At 37.0% G+C, this 15,491-nt stretch overlaps 1 protein-coding gene across 9 annotated transcripts in view; it reads left to right on the forward strand.

Moving 5' to 3' along the window:
* The window catches only part of NHSL1 (NHS like 1), a 294,193-nt gene that overhangs the window by 218,670 nt on the left and 60,032 nt on the right, over positions 1-15,491 (forward strand). For all 9 annotated transcript variants that reach the window (XM_069077255.1, XM_069077256.1, XM_069077257.1 and 6 more), the window contains one exon: positions 1,167-1,319. In XM_069077255.1, coding sequence (XP_068933356.1) covers positions 1,167-1,319 — 153 coding nt within the window. The remainder of the gene's footprint in view (positions 1-1,166; positions 1,320-15,491) is intronic.

The following is a 15,491-nucleotide window of genomic DNA, read 5'->3' on the forward strand; positions in this document are numbered from 1 at the left end:
ATATTTATAGTTCACTTCTTGACTCATAGGCCTGTTCATTTTGGTTTTCTGTCAATGATTTGCACTTGTTCAGTCTGTTTTATGATCTCCTAAAATTGCAAAAGTTAGACCTGTAAAAACTATATTTAGTGATACACAATCAGAGGGGTTGGATTTAGCTTCTTGGCCTACACAGTTTTGACCTCTGCTGTTCTTTTATCTCTATTAGAGCATTCCTCTAAGTCTCTCTAAAACAGAGACTTCATTTTATATTAGTATCCCTTCCTCACCACCACCTCAGCTTCTCTCCCTCCCATCCCTGTCAGATCAGTGGTGGGCAAGTTATAAGTACTTGCTAGATGGATATTTGTTGTACTCCAACTCCTATTGCCTCTCATCTCAACTTAGGCTCTATAGAGAGAGACTAGAAGACCTGAGTGGAGGAATCTTTGACAGTAAAGAGTAAGAGTGTTAAAGTGCTTCCCTATTGAAGCCAAGAAACATATGTCAGAATGTTCTAAGGGGCTTCATAAGTCAAGTATATGTTAGATTAAGTAATCACTGAAATTTTGAATGACAAATTGCCTAGTATTCATATTTGTTAACTTTGAAAATAACTAAAACATATAAAAATAAAGAATTCCATTAATAATCTCAGGAGTGCTCTTTAAGGCTATTACATGCCATTTTCTTACTTTGTTCAAGCAGAATGTGACAGTTTTTATAATTACAGTGCTTTTATGCATTGTTTTGGAAAAGAATGCTTTACCTCTTTTTCAGTCTTACTTAGTGTTTGTTTTTCTACATGGGGCATCAAAAACTTCATGATAAAATGGTCATATAATGCAGCAGTATAGTTATTAGACTAGGGGATAGGTACATCTTTTACCTGTTTGATTAGCCATTTTATAATTTTTCATGGAAAAAATATTGAATTTGGGGAGAAAAGTCAACTGAAAAATGTAATTATGTCATTAGTGTAATGGATGATGGATGAAATTTAAGTTTTTCCTTGCAAAATATTAATATATTAAGAATATTGCAGTGTTTATAATATTAAATGTCAAAATTCAGTCCTCCATAGTACATTGTTATTTTTCTAATTCAAGCTACCTTTCCTTATCTTGATCTAGCTGTCATGGTACAAGCATTATTTCACTCAACGTTGTATTTTTTTCTCTTTATAGCTGTCTCCAATTTAGATGAGGAGAGTAGATGGACAGTTCATTACACAGCACCATGGCACCAGCAGGAAAATGTCTTCCTACCTACCACAAGGCCACCATGTGTGGAAGACTTGCATCGACAAGCCAAGTTGAACCTCAAATCAGTACTGAGAGGTAAGATGTTTGATATCAATCTTTTTTTTTTTGCTTGCTTATTGAATGATATGATGATAATAGTCCTGGTTATTTTCTGTACAGTAATTTTAATTTTGTAAGAGAAGATCTGTTAAGAGTTAAGTACTTGTGGGGCGGCCAGGTAGCACAGCAAGTAAGAGCACCAGCTCCAGTGTTGAGGAGACCTGGAGATCGAATCCCGGGCTCAGACACTTAGCACCCACCCAGAAACACCTGGCCGTGTAACCTTGAGCAAGTTACTTAACCCCAATTGCTTAGGGGCGGCCAGGTGGCTCAGTGAGTAAGAGCACCGGCTCCAGTGTCGGGATGACCTGGATCAAATCTGGGCTCAGATACTCAGCACCACACCCAGAAATAATAACTGGCCGTGTAACCTTGAGCAAGTTACTTAACCCCAATTGCTTTAAAAAAAAAAAGAGTTAAGTACTTGAAATACAGATAGGACAATCCAGACCTTCAAGGAGAGGGGTTCCTAATCTCTTTTGCACGATGGAACCTTTTGACAGTCTGGTGAAGCCCTTGGACCACTTCTCAGAATAAGTTTTTGAACACATAAAATAAAACACCTGTGATTATAAAGGAAATCAATTATTGAAATAAAGATGTAATTTCTTCTGACCCCCTAAAACCTTATCCAGGGATCCCTTGAAGGGCTGTGAATCCCCAGTCACTCTGTAGACATTTTTTTCCCACTTAAAGATACTTTGATATACACATCTTATAAAAGAGCCGCATCATATGATGACATATTTAAAAACTGATGTATACTTCGTTTTGTCATTAGAAGTGAACTCTGTGAAGTTGGGAGAACCATTTCTAGCCCTTTAAACCTGTTTAGTTCATTAGCTCTAACTTGATTAACAAATTACAGCACAGTGGATGCTAGCTAGTTTCAGTGCCTTTTTAAAAAGTCTTGTAGGGTTTTCAGAATCTTAAGTTCTTAAAACCTGAATGTCTTGACAACACTGTCTAATGTTTTATTCTATTTAATCCAATTTCTGGTGGGAACTTGGATATTTGTACCTGTTTCTAAGCTCTCATTCAAAGGGTCCATACACTTTGGTTAGTACTGAATCATCATCAGTGATTCACCAAAATTTGGACAGATACTAGCTGATCTTTCACAAATAAGTAAGTAAGCCTTTTGGAAAATATCCACATATGATTTATAGTTATTATATAACTATATATGTTTCTTATGACTTTTATTCCTAATTTTAAATTATTTGAAGAACTTTAAAAATGGACATGAAAAGGATATGTATGAGAGGATAGTCTTATGAGATTAGAAGCTGTTCTTAGTATATCAGAAATCCTCTTTTTTCCTTCCTTCCTTCCTTCCTTCCTTCCTTCCTTCCTTCCTTCCTTCCTTCCTGTTGGTTTCCTTCATGTCTACTTGATCACCTGATCTTATATATAAATCTTTGTAGTTGACAGGCCACTTAATATTTAATTTTGTTATCATTTGGTAGAAAAATGTTCACACATATAATATTGTTCTGTCATTGACATACTTGAAAATTCAAAGATCCTTAATATTTTATATATAGTTACCTTGAATTCTTCCTTTTTTATTATCTTCAGGCTCAGATTTTCCCTTCTGAATAGATTAATCAAATTCTCACAGTACTTCTTCACTGGTGAGATTTTTCATTTTCTCTGCAATGAATGAATGAGTAGATGGATGGATGAATGAAAATACCTTTTTTAATATATGCTAAGCACTGGGGTAAACACAGGTTACAAATACAAAAGTAGGAACAGTACCTGAACCAAATGAACTTATATTCTAAGGGGGAAACAACACCCATTGGACAGAGGTGGACCCTTTGGCTTTGGGGGTGTTTAGTAACACTTAAATTTCCCCACCCTTCTTCCAACATTGGATTTCTTTCTCAATTTATTCTCTTCAGGCCATTCTAACCCTGAGGAAATTTGCAATATTTTGCTTTAGAAAAGCTTACCTTTGTGAAAGACCTGGGTATAGTTTTACAGTGTAAACAGCCCTTGGAAAGCCCTTTGTACATACCATTTTTGCAGCATTTTCTCAGGTTTAACAAAGATTTATTAGATGTCTTTTAAATTTTTATTTTGTTTTTATTATGAATGAAATTTTTAACATAAAATAAATTTAATGCACTTATATGTCTATATAGGTCTATCTCTTTATATTGTGTGTGTGTATATATATATATATATATATACACATATATATATTATATAGTCGCAGAACTACAAAATGAATTAAAAAGATATATTGATTCCATCCAAGAGCTTCCAGTCTAGTAGGAAACATAAATCATGTACACAAATAAGGATATTTTATAAGATAGAATGTGATAAATGCTTTGAAAGGCATATTTAAACAATTCAGCAAGCACTAAATGCCCTAAGGCAGTAGGCTAAAAAGTGTTGGTGGAATTCAGAGGGGAGGGAAAGTGTGCTTGTGCCAGGAGGGAAGGTTTATCTTGTCACAAATGCTTCTCCTGATGGAATTAAAAGAGGATTCAGTACTCTCAGCCAAACAGTTGCCCTGATTTGATTGATCAGCCTTTATTTTATTGTTTGTCATACTTTGGGAAATTATTCTTTGCTGTGTTACTCTCAATTTTGTGTAAAGTTTAAAATGTCAAATGACCTTAATCAGTCTTTGCTGTAGACTTAAACAGAACTATTGGGAAAGAAATACTCTGTTGCTACCTGCTTTTTAAAATTTCTGAGTATCTTGTGAATTAATATACTACAAGTTTATGTAAAAATTGATACTGATTTGACTTCTGCTGCTGCTTTACCTCTGCCCTTTTCATACTTATTCTCTGTCTTATCTCGTTTGTTGTGGTTGTTCAGTCATTTTTCAGTCTTGTCCAACTCTTTGTGACCCCATTTGGGGTTTTCTTGGCAAAGATACAGAAGTGGTTTGCTATTTCCTTCTCCAGCTCATTTGACAGATGAGGAAACTGAGGGAAACAGGGTTAAATGACTTGCCTAAGGTCACACAGCTAGTAAGTGTCTGAGACCAGATTTGAACTTTGGAAGATGAGTCTTCCTAACTCTAGGCTTGGCACTCTTTGTATTGTACCATCTAACTTCTCCTCTCATTGTCTACTTAAATTTAGTTGTTAAAACCACCTTTTTAGTTCATAGTAACTCAGTAAATGTCATTAATTTATTGTTATTTATTAAATTATTTCCCACTTTTTCACCTGCTCTTTAACAATAAGATATGACTTTACTTCCAGGACAAAAATCTGAGGGCTTGCAATTATTCATATTCTGTGGAATTTGAATGATAAAGTATCTGAAAAGTTTTACTTAATAGACGGAGTTACCTTAGTGACATCTTTACAGTGTGAATTTCTAAATGCAATAATTGAAATTGAATTTTTCCATAATTAGTTTTCTGATGAGACTTCAGGAAAATCTGTATTATGCATGGTGTCCCAAAAGTCTGAGGGCAGTTTTATGTGTTAGTAGTTTGCAATTGCTTAAAACTACCCCGAGACTTTTGGAACACTCTATATTGAATATATTTTCCAACATCCTGATCTGCAGACTTTTTCTGCCCTTTTACCATATTGAGTACCTTTATTCAGATCTCATGATTTCATTTTCAAATTACCATTTCAGTATACCTATGCCAAACAGTCCTGTGGCTGGTTTTGCCTAGACTTGCATTTTTATTTTGAAAAGGCAAATGCTTCAATAATTGCTTTAATGCCTTAAGCCATTCACTCAAAGAGAACCCTAAAAACAAATATACATCAAGGGAAAAACATTTTTATTAGAAGTTTTGGGGAAAACTTGCTCAAGGTCCATTTAAAAATTTGATTTTAAAACTACTTTAGAGGTTTTAAATACAATTGCTTTATGATTTTATAGCAAGTAACTGATTGAACTAGTGATTAAATTAGGAGAGGACTCCAAGATATATATTCATATTTTCTCCCTCTCTCTTTTTCTATCTCTTCCCCCTTCCTCCTTGATCACTTATTTTCTTCCTCTACAAAACATGGTTTAATACTTCAATTCAATAGTCATTTCTTAATCATCCACTATGCAGTATTCTGTGCTGGGTATTGAGGTTTGAAATACAAGTGTGAAATATGATAGAAACCTCATGGAATTTACTATAATAACTAGCAACTCTAATGCTGAATTTTTAGAATAGAGCATACAAAGCTAAGAGAGATATTTAAGGTCTGAGAAAGAGAAGATAATTTCTAATGGGATGGGAGGAAGGATCAGACAATACTTCATGATGGAGATGGTATTTGAGTTACATCTCCAAGGTTGTAAGGAAGATTTTAACACAGAGAGATGGAGCAAGCAAGGATATTCAGAAGAATGGGGAACAGCATGTGTTATCATCTGGAAAGATTTCATTGAAGAGATGAATTTTTGGTAGACATTTGATGTTTGCTTTATTTGATTGTTGAAATGTAACTTTGTTATAGCACTCGGGACATTTTGCCTTGTTTATTATAGCTACTTATGTATGTTTTTTTTTTTTCTCACTTCTTGGGGTATAGGGAGATGTAGGTAGGAAAGCTGGAGGCAACTTGTTTGCCTGAAAAGCAGAGTACCTGGTGGAATAGCATGCAATAAGGCTAGAAAGAGTGAATAGTGGCCAGGTGGTAGAAATCCTTAGGGTAGGGATGGCAGCATGGTAGAGTGATTAAAGGGCTGGATTGAGAGTTAGAGAATCTAGGATTGATCCTTGCCACTTCCTACTTGTTTGACCTAGGATAGGTCATGTAACCTTGTGCTTTAAGATTCTTTATCTCTAAAATGTGGAGATTGGATTATAAGAGCTGTAATCTCTTCCAGATCTACGTCTATGAAACTATGGATTTTATTCTCATTATAGTTAACTCAGAAAATATTTTTGTACCCTGAAATCAAGAGCAGAGTTTATGTATATTCTTTTTTTATTACCTCATAATGAAGGATTACCTATTAAAAAACCAAATTACTGAATCCTTCTAAGTTAACTAGGGTTAAATTTTATTTCCTTTTAAAAATATAGGCAGGAAAATATAAACTAGCCAAACAGTTTATTGTCTCTTCTATACTGTGACCTTAACAATCACTTATTTTTATAGGAAGAAATTCTGTTCTTTATGATAAATTGCAGGTATGGTTTGATAATAATCATTTATTAAGTGCCCACTCAGTGAATTTGGTACTGTGGAGATTTACTAGGAATGAAGAGATATATGGCTCCTCAAGGGCAGTCTAAAGACAAGCAGTAATAAAACTACATATTGAAACAACAGGCCCATAACCAACTACAAGTACATGGTGATATACAAAAATGCTTCAGGGTTGTCCGCAGCACTTGGAAACTGGCCATCTTTGTTTGGAAAGGTTTTACAGAGAAGACAAATTTTGAGTATGGTTTAAAGGTGATAATGGATACGCTTTACTGGAAAGACTTGAGGAAGAAGACATTCTAGACATGGGAAATGACCTATGGAGTTATCTCAGTGGTGGCTAATTCAGTTCTAATGTAGTCTCAATTAAAATGGTATCTCAATCTGCATGAACCCAGAATCTAAGTGAAATTTCTTCACAGACTTCTTGTTTTTTCTAGGAGAGAACTTCTCCATAGGGACCACCAATTCCTGAAAGTGCATTTAGACAAATGAGCCACAAAATAGAATTCTACCCATCTAAGGATATAAATACTCTAGTTCTGCACTGAGTCAGTGGTGAAAGCCTGTCTAGGAACAGGGCACACGAAACTCATACAACAAAGGAAAAAAACATGGCAATCCATACTGCAGAGGCAGAGTTTTAGGGGCATACATTTAGATCTTGAAAAGTCTTATCAAGTACAACTCCCTCATTTCACAGATGTGAAAACTGAGGCCCAGAGATAGTAAGTGATTTGCCTACAGTCACACAAAGTGCATGACTGAGTCAGAGTCAGGATTTGAATCCAGTTCCTCTGACTTTAGATCCAACACTCTTTCCACTTCACTGTTAAGATACTGGCATGTAATCAAAGGTCAAGGACAACCTAGATTCATTGCTAGTTCATAGGATAAACTCTGCAAGCTGAATTGACTTTTTATATTGAGATAGTAACCAGCAGTGGGTGGGCCTCACCTGTGGGTCTTATATAGTGGCTGCCATCAGATGAGTATTTCACTGGGCTATACTGATTAGTGGACCCTTCTCCATTAGCAGATAGGAATTACTGTTGTCATTCCCAAACATAGAGCTGTTTGTGTATTTGATGCTGCTGATGTTATCAGGTTAATTTATCTACCAGTATATAGTATTATTCTTGTATTTTTACTTCAGCATTCAGAGGTTTAAATTTTTGCTACTTTTATGTCATGAGTTTATATGTATTGCTGGATATAGTCACTAGAGAATGAATAGGAAATTGGTGATGATGTTCTTAAATCAAGTGCCTTGGGCCTGTTAGCAATGTACATAAAGAACACAAAACTGCTACTCATACTGTTCGATGCAAGCTCTTTAGATGATTTGAGAAACATGATATTTAGATACTTGATTCATCTTGTTGAAGACATCTGGTAAATGCTGTAATATGAACCTCAGTGAAGACAGATCCCATTAGCTATAAAGCATTTAATTGGCCTAGTGAGAGAACTTCCAAATAGGTAGTCTGTAGTATTTTGCCCTTTTTATAACTATGGCTTGATCATTATGGATATGAGCTAAATTGGGGTTAGCTATAATGCTGAATAATCCTTCTCTAAGAAGCTTAGTCTCTTGACATTCATTTTCAGTTTTATTAAAAAGATGCAAAAAGCAAAAGGGTCAAATTCAAGTTTATATGGATGTCAAGAAGTGAGTTTTCTACAACCTGTAAAGCTCATAAGGATGTTATAAGAATATTTTACTGTTTGAAATTAGTTCATAGTGCATCTGTTGTCAATTTTGGCAATACTATAGTAAAATCTTAAATGATTTTTTTGGCAGAATTAGTAAGTCAGCTTATTTTAAAAAACTAGAAATAGGTAATGTGAAAGGGTGGTGTTGACTTATTAAAATAATTTAACTATCTATTATTACCAGCAGTTCAGGGGCCCATTAACACTGTGATTTCATTCTTCACTGATGGAGATCCCAAATTTGTCCATGCCTTTATAGACTGGCTCCATGCGTTGCTGTTAGGGCCAAAAAATAAATCTTCACCTTGTGGCTAACTCTTTGATGATGAATCTCTCCCAACAAAGCTCAGGTGAAACCTAGACTCTAACTCAAGGCTTTTCAGCTTGTGGGACCTTCCAGAGCTTATGCACTCCTGACCTGACCCAGGGTAACCTTCATGCTGCAATTTTAACATTAAATAGAACTCTGTGATAAATGTGTATACTAATAATGTATTTATTATTATTTATATCGATCATATCAAAGTATGAGGCTTTAGGACTTAAATTTTGTTTGTTCAGAGCTACAGTCTCATCAATGTAGATATTCTTTTTTTTTTTTTAACAATATAGATTGTAACCCCTCCATGCCTGCCCAACCTGAGTGGCTTCTGCATGTCTTCTCATAAAAATGCTCTGTAACATGAACTAAACCTCCTGACTGCATGGAGAACAGTGGAACAAATAGCCCATCCTTCCAGCATCATTCCTTCCTCCTGCTGCATGGCTAACTTACCTCTTTTTTTCCTGATCCTAGACATTCTGTGATGACATCCTTTACCCTGGTTCTCTTCTGTAGTTCTTCATTTATAATACAGTGTGTCCCAAAAGGCTTAGAACCCTTTGAAGCTCTAACAGCTTAAATAACTGCACTAAGCCTTTTGGAACACCCTGTATGTTAGACTGCTCCACCCACTATTTGTTTTTCCATTGAATTAAATTGAAGGTGAACCTCCTCTTTAAATCTTTGCAATGTGTGGTGTTCCTCAAATCTTGGCTATACAACTCCATCAGAAGAATGTTGTTGTTACAAAAGAGTTGAGTCAAGGAATATTTATTAAATGCCTACTATGTGGCAGACACCCCGTGTAGCACTGGGAATACAAAGAAGGGCATAAAAGTCCCCGTCCTCAAGGGAATCATCGTCTGATGGAGAGAGGTAATGACCATGGGACTGGTGACCTAGCACAGAGGCAAGATGAAGCCCTGGAGTCGTGGCAGGAAGTGGTCTAGCGAGGCAGAAGTTACAGAGTTGAATTCATCTTGTAGAATGATGAATTTCTGGAGATCATAAAATCTGGGAGAGCAGCAGTTGGATGGGAAATGATGAAGTGAATTCTTTGGGTGACTTCCTCCAAGGAAGGGTCTCGGAGGAGTTCCCAGACGTCTACTGCCCCCACCCTCTCAATGAAATTCTGTTTCAGGGGAAAACGGGTCATTAAAAGGATTTGAAACTTAGTAAAATTAAAGTTTAGCATACATTTGTACTTGTGTCAGTGGATTTTTTTAATGTTTTTTTTTTTTTTAAAGCAATCGGGGTTAAGTAACTTGCTCAAGGTTACACGGCCAGTTATTTCTGGGTGTGGAGTATCTGAGCCCGGATTTAATCCAGGTCATCCCGAGACTGGAGCCGGTGCTCTTACTCGCTGAGCCACCTGGTCGCCCCTTGTGTCAGTGGATTTTTAAATCACCCTCTTTTAAATTTAATACATATACATTTTCTTCTTTATTATTATCTTTAAAAATAAAGTGGGTCTATGATTTCATTGGTGCAGGGAATTTCCTATGAGGAAAACTCCCTCTACAAAAGTTGGTATATTCTAGACATGGGAATTGAATCTCAGGTCTTCATGACTATATCCATTATCGCTCCTATTTTCTTTTCCTAATGGTTTTATTGCATTAGCCCAAGATTCTTGTTTCTAGAGAAACTTGAGTATATTCCCTTTAGATCATCAAATAAAATCCAACTGGTCATCATTTTAAAGTTTGTATGTTTTATTTGCATTTTCACTATATTAATCTAGAATTCTCTAAACTTATATGAAGGCAATAATTCAGTTTGATGACTTCAAAGTCAGACATCTAATTTCTTACCTGGATGCACTAATTTTGAACTTCTTTGCCTTCTCTAGCATGCCTCCTATATAAGTACATCTACTCTCACTCCCTACTCCCCTTCAGCTTTCTTTTGTGTATTGACTTCTTCCTTTAGTTTGTAAGCTCCTTGAGGGCAGGGACTGTGGGGTTTTTTTTGGAGGGCTGGGAATTTGTACATTGTAGAGGCAGCAAGGTGCTGCAGTGGATAGAGCACTAGGCCTGGAGTCTGGAAGATGAGAGTTCACATTTTTCCTTAGAGACTCACTACCTGTGTAACCCCAGGCAAGTCACTTGACCTCTGTTTGCCTAATCCATTGGAGAAGAAAATAGCAAATCACTCCAGTATCTTTGCTCCATATGGGGTCATAAAGAGCTGTCTGAATGACTGAATAACAAATTTGTATCCCCAGTGCTTAACTCAGTGCCTACCACATACATAGCAGGCACTTAATAACTGTTTTTTGACTATTTATTGACTATTGAAATAATATTGATGTCTTAATAGTGTGTGATTTGTCTCCCCCCCCCAACCCCCCATTCTAACATTGAACCATTGCTATAGAGTAGTACTAGTCTGTAATGGAAAAAAATAATTTGAGGTTTACCCTTTAAGGAGGGGAAGGAGGAAATAAGCCTATAAGCACTTGCTATGTGGCAGGTATTGGGTTAAACAATTTACATATATTATCTCATTCGGTCTTACCTTTTAAGTAGAAAGTAGCTTTTATCACCAAATCCCTGAGCACAACTGGGAGTTATTAAAAACCCTTGTATAACTGGGAGTTAATATATAACTCTAATTTATGAGCTTGATTTCCTAACTCTAACTGCATCTATCCATTAAGAAATAGTGACATGTGTTCCTTATTTGTTGTTTAGTTGTATTATTGAACTTTTTTTCTTACCATTACAAGGTAGATAATAGTTATAAAGCTACTGTAGCCTAGGTGGTAGGGTCCCTTCAGTTGTGTGGTATATAGTTAATAGCTACACCCAACCCTGCCCCCACCATATCCCCCTACAGCCTTTTATTTGATTTATTATGCACATCTCCTCTAATCCTTAAAAAAAGTCTCACTTGACCTGCCCATCCTCACTGGTTATTTTGAGGTATTTCTCTTCTGCTTATTGGCTAAACTCTTTGAGAAAGTCATTTTATTATGCAATGCCTCCACTTCTCTCCTCTCACGGATTCTAAACTCTCTTCCAACTTAATTATTTAACTGAAATGGCCCTCTCTAAATGGTGCCATTACTAATGATCTCTTAATTTGCCAATCAGATTTAATTATCTTTTGCTCACCTCTCCCTCCTTCCTGACCTCTGAATCCTTTGATGCTATTGATCAACATCTCTTTTTCGATATTCTCTCCTGTATAGATTTTCATAACACTTTCTCTCTCTTGATTTTCCTACCTGTCTGATTACTCCTCAGTCTCCTTTTCTGGATCTTTATTCAGAATGTGTTCCCTAACCATTGTTACCTCTCAAAGCTCTGGCCTGGGTAATCTTTTTTCTCCCTCTGTCCTAGCTCATTTAGTGATCCCATCAGCTCCCTTGGGTTCAGTTCTTGTCTCTATTCAGATGATTTCCAGATCTTCAGATACAGAGCTAATCTTTTTCCTAAGAGCCAACCTCATCTCACCAACTGCCTTTACAACATCTCAAATATGTTGCATAGGCATAAATTCTCCATGTATGACAAAGAGGAGCTACTACAAGTGGTGGAAGCCATGAAGGAGCTTCTGCTACAAGAGCGGCAGGAGAAGTTGAAACTGGAGATGCAGCTCCATGACGAAATTTGTACTGAGATGATGGAGCAGATGCAGCAACAGGAGCAGTGGTGCAATGAACACTTAGATAGTCAGAAAGAGTTGTTGGAGGAAATGTATGAGGATAAATTAAAGATCCTGAAGGAGTCCCTGCAAAGTCATTACCAAGAAGAGCTCTAGGAGCAGAAAAAAAAATTAAAGAGTTGGAGGAAGCCCTGCAAGAGGCTAAGAAGCAGTGTGCACCCCTGGGGACAGGCCTGCAGTTGGATCCTGAGCAGTCCTTGTGCAGATCTGAGCAAGTGGCTTCCTCTGTTTCTAACAAGCAGCTTTAGGAGACTAAAGCCAGACTGGAACAATGCAAGGCAGACCTGGCTTCTACCACTGAAGAACTGCGCAAATATCAGAGAATATTAGATCCACCTCCTTCAGCCAAACCATTCACCATAGATGTGGACAAGAAGTTAGAGGAGGGGCAAAAGAACATCAGTCTGCTAACGACCAAACTACAGAAACTTGGGGAGTCCCTCCAGTCAGCTGGGAGGGCCTGTTGTCATAGGACTGGACCAGGAAAACTCCGTCAGGCCCTGACCTTCTGCGATGACATCCTGATCAAACAGGATCAGACCCTAGCTGAGCTACAAAATCACATGATGCTAGTAAAACCGGACCTTCGGAATAAAGCTGCCTGCATTGCTGAGCAGTATCATACGGTCATGAAGTTACAGGACTCTTCCTCTTCTGTTTCCTTAGAAAAGCAGCAAGGTCCCAACCAGGAGAACCAGCAGCCAACCCAGCAACCCCCAGGAAAAAAACCCTTCCTTTGAAACTTGCTTCCTTGCACCCCCACTTGCCAAGGCACAGCAGACAGCAGTCCCTACTACCTCATTCTGCGTTCCCCTTTACTCAAGTCTGGCCTCTTGGGGAAAAATACTAAGAGAACATAATTACAAAACTAGCCCTTGAACTAAAGTGGGGGCGCACGAAATTGTGATGTTCTTTATAAGCTTTAATGCACGCCAGGTCCCTTATCTTCCTCTCTTCTGAACTTTCCTATTACTGTTAAGGATGCTGGGATCCTCCCAATCACCCAGGCTTGCAACTTCAGTTTCATACTCAACTCCTCACTCCTGTTCATCTCACATATTCAGTCTACATTAAAATCTTGTCGTTTCTGAATCCACAGCATCTTTCACATACATCCCCTCCTCTTCATTCCTATAGCCACTGCCTAGTCTAGGTCTTCATCTCTCTCAGGAGCTTACTAATTGCTCTTATGACTTGTCTGCCTTCGTTCTAATATGTCCTCCATTCACCTGTCAAAGAAATTTTCTCAAAGTTCAGATCTGATCATGTCACTTGCTACTCAATAAGTTTCCTCTGATTACCTCTGTGATTGAATTTAAATCCTCTGGCATTTAAAGCCCTTCATAACCTGTTCCTTACTTACCTTTCCAATCTTATACTTTACTACTCTTTACTCATTCTACGATTCAGCTGTACCAACTTATTGCTCTGCACACACAATGATCTATTACTCATATCTGTGTCATTATGCTGGTTTCCCCCCATGCCTGGAGTACTGTCCTTCACTTTTGCCTCTTAACTTCCCTGGTATCCTCAAATCCCATCTTCTGGTAGTAGGTCTTCCCATATATCCCCTGCTGCTACTGTCTTCTCTTTAAAGTTATCTTTCATGTACTATACATATATATGTATGTATATATACATATACGTACATATACATATGTATGTGTGTGCATTTTCGTGGATGTATTTATCTCTATGTTGTTTTCCTGTATCCTTGTTAGAATATAGTCTGCTTGAGGATAGAGATGTGTTTTTTTGCCTTTCTTTGTATTTCAGCACTTAGCACAATTTCTGGCACATAATAAGCATTTAATAAATGCCTATTGACTGATAAATCTATGCTTTGATATTTCTTCATAAATTTGTTGAAATGCACAATTTCTTTCATGAATTAATCAGTTAGTTTTGAGGTTATAGAGCCAGTGTGAGTTTGTGAGCCAGTGACTGGGGTAGAGACATCCCTGTGATGGAGTTTCAGGATGCCCTTTTCTTTCAAAATTTTGAGAGATCGATGTTCTTGGGGGTGGGGGGAGACTGGGGCTAAGGACATAGGGCAAACTGTTGTTTCCTTTAATAGCATTTATTCTTCAGCCAGTGAAACTTCTGAAATAGTAATTACTCCATTTGAAGAGAAGAAAAAAAGTTGGTAACTCCCCAGTGCCTTGTAATATTTTATCACCACCCATCCTCCTCTCCATTAAAATTCAAAAAAGCTTGAGACAAATGAAGATAGAAGCATTTGACATTTCCCATGTGTCACAATTTGATTAATATCTATAATCATTGCTTCATTTTTATGCCACCAAGTGCATTTCTTGTCTGAGGGAACCAGTCAGGTCATTAGTGCCTGAGCAGGCTTGAAGGAATTCTCGGGTTATGAAAGGGGCAAGTGAAATATGAAGTTATGGAAATATTTAAACGTGAATGCTTTAACACTTATAGGTAGGATTCAGACCTTGTGCACAGTTGCCAGAAGATGAAGAGAAATTACATAAGTAATTCCTTTAGATTAATGAACATTTAAAGTTGCCTTAAATTATTTAGTGCTAATATAGTTGTTTTAAAAATTGTTTCAGTATAAATAAAAGCTAAACAGTGTGTCAAAGAGCATTGAGTGTTAGAGTTAGTTGGAGAGCCTGGGGTTCAAATCCCCACTCTATCAGCTGTGTGACCCTCAACCAGACATGTTAGTATCTCAAGTGGCTCCTTAAGACTCACTTAATAACTCATAGAGGAGTTGTGATCTACATGGGTATTCCCCCACTGGGAGCTCTTAAGACTGATGACATTGTCAGAGATCTTCACATAAAGACAGTAATGGAAAAAATGTAGTATAATTTTTAAAAAGGTTATAAAACTGATCATTTATATCCAAGAGCCTATGATTCTTTTCCCACCTGCTAACTCAATAATGAATGACTGTAAGAAAGCAGCTACTAAATAAGAGAGGAAATCTCTCAGTTTCTTAAGTGCCAGAATTACCGTTATTCTGTGTGGCAAATTGCTAGGCATATTATAAAATTAATAACTCTACTCTTTGGCAATATTGATTCTAGTCCTGGCTCTACCATTCTGTCTGTAAGACTCTAAGTCAGCTAAGAAACAAGCATTTGTTAAGAACCTGCTATGTTCCAGGCACAGTAGATAAACAAACAAACAAACAAAAAAAAAACCCAGAGTGGTAGAGGTTCCTCAAGGAACCTACAGTCTATAGCAAGAAATATATACATATACAAGTAAGTGCAAAATCTGTGTCAGTCAGTGAATAAGCAAGTATTTATTAAG

The sequence above is a fragment of the Petaurus breviceps genome, unplaced genomic scaffold (assembly GCF_028583685.1).
Source record: "Petaurus breviceps papuanus isolate PSGF00001 unplaced genomic scaffold, PetGlider_PUasm1.0 90977, whole genome shotgun sequence".
Classification (NCBI taxonomy): Eukaryota; Metazoa; Chordata; class Mammalia; order Diprotodontia; family Petauridae; genus Petaurus; species Petaurus breviceps.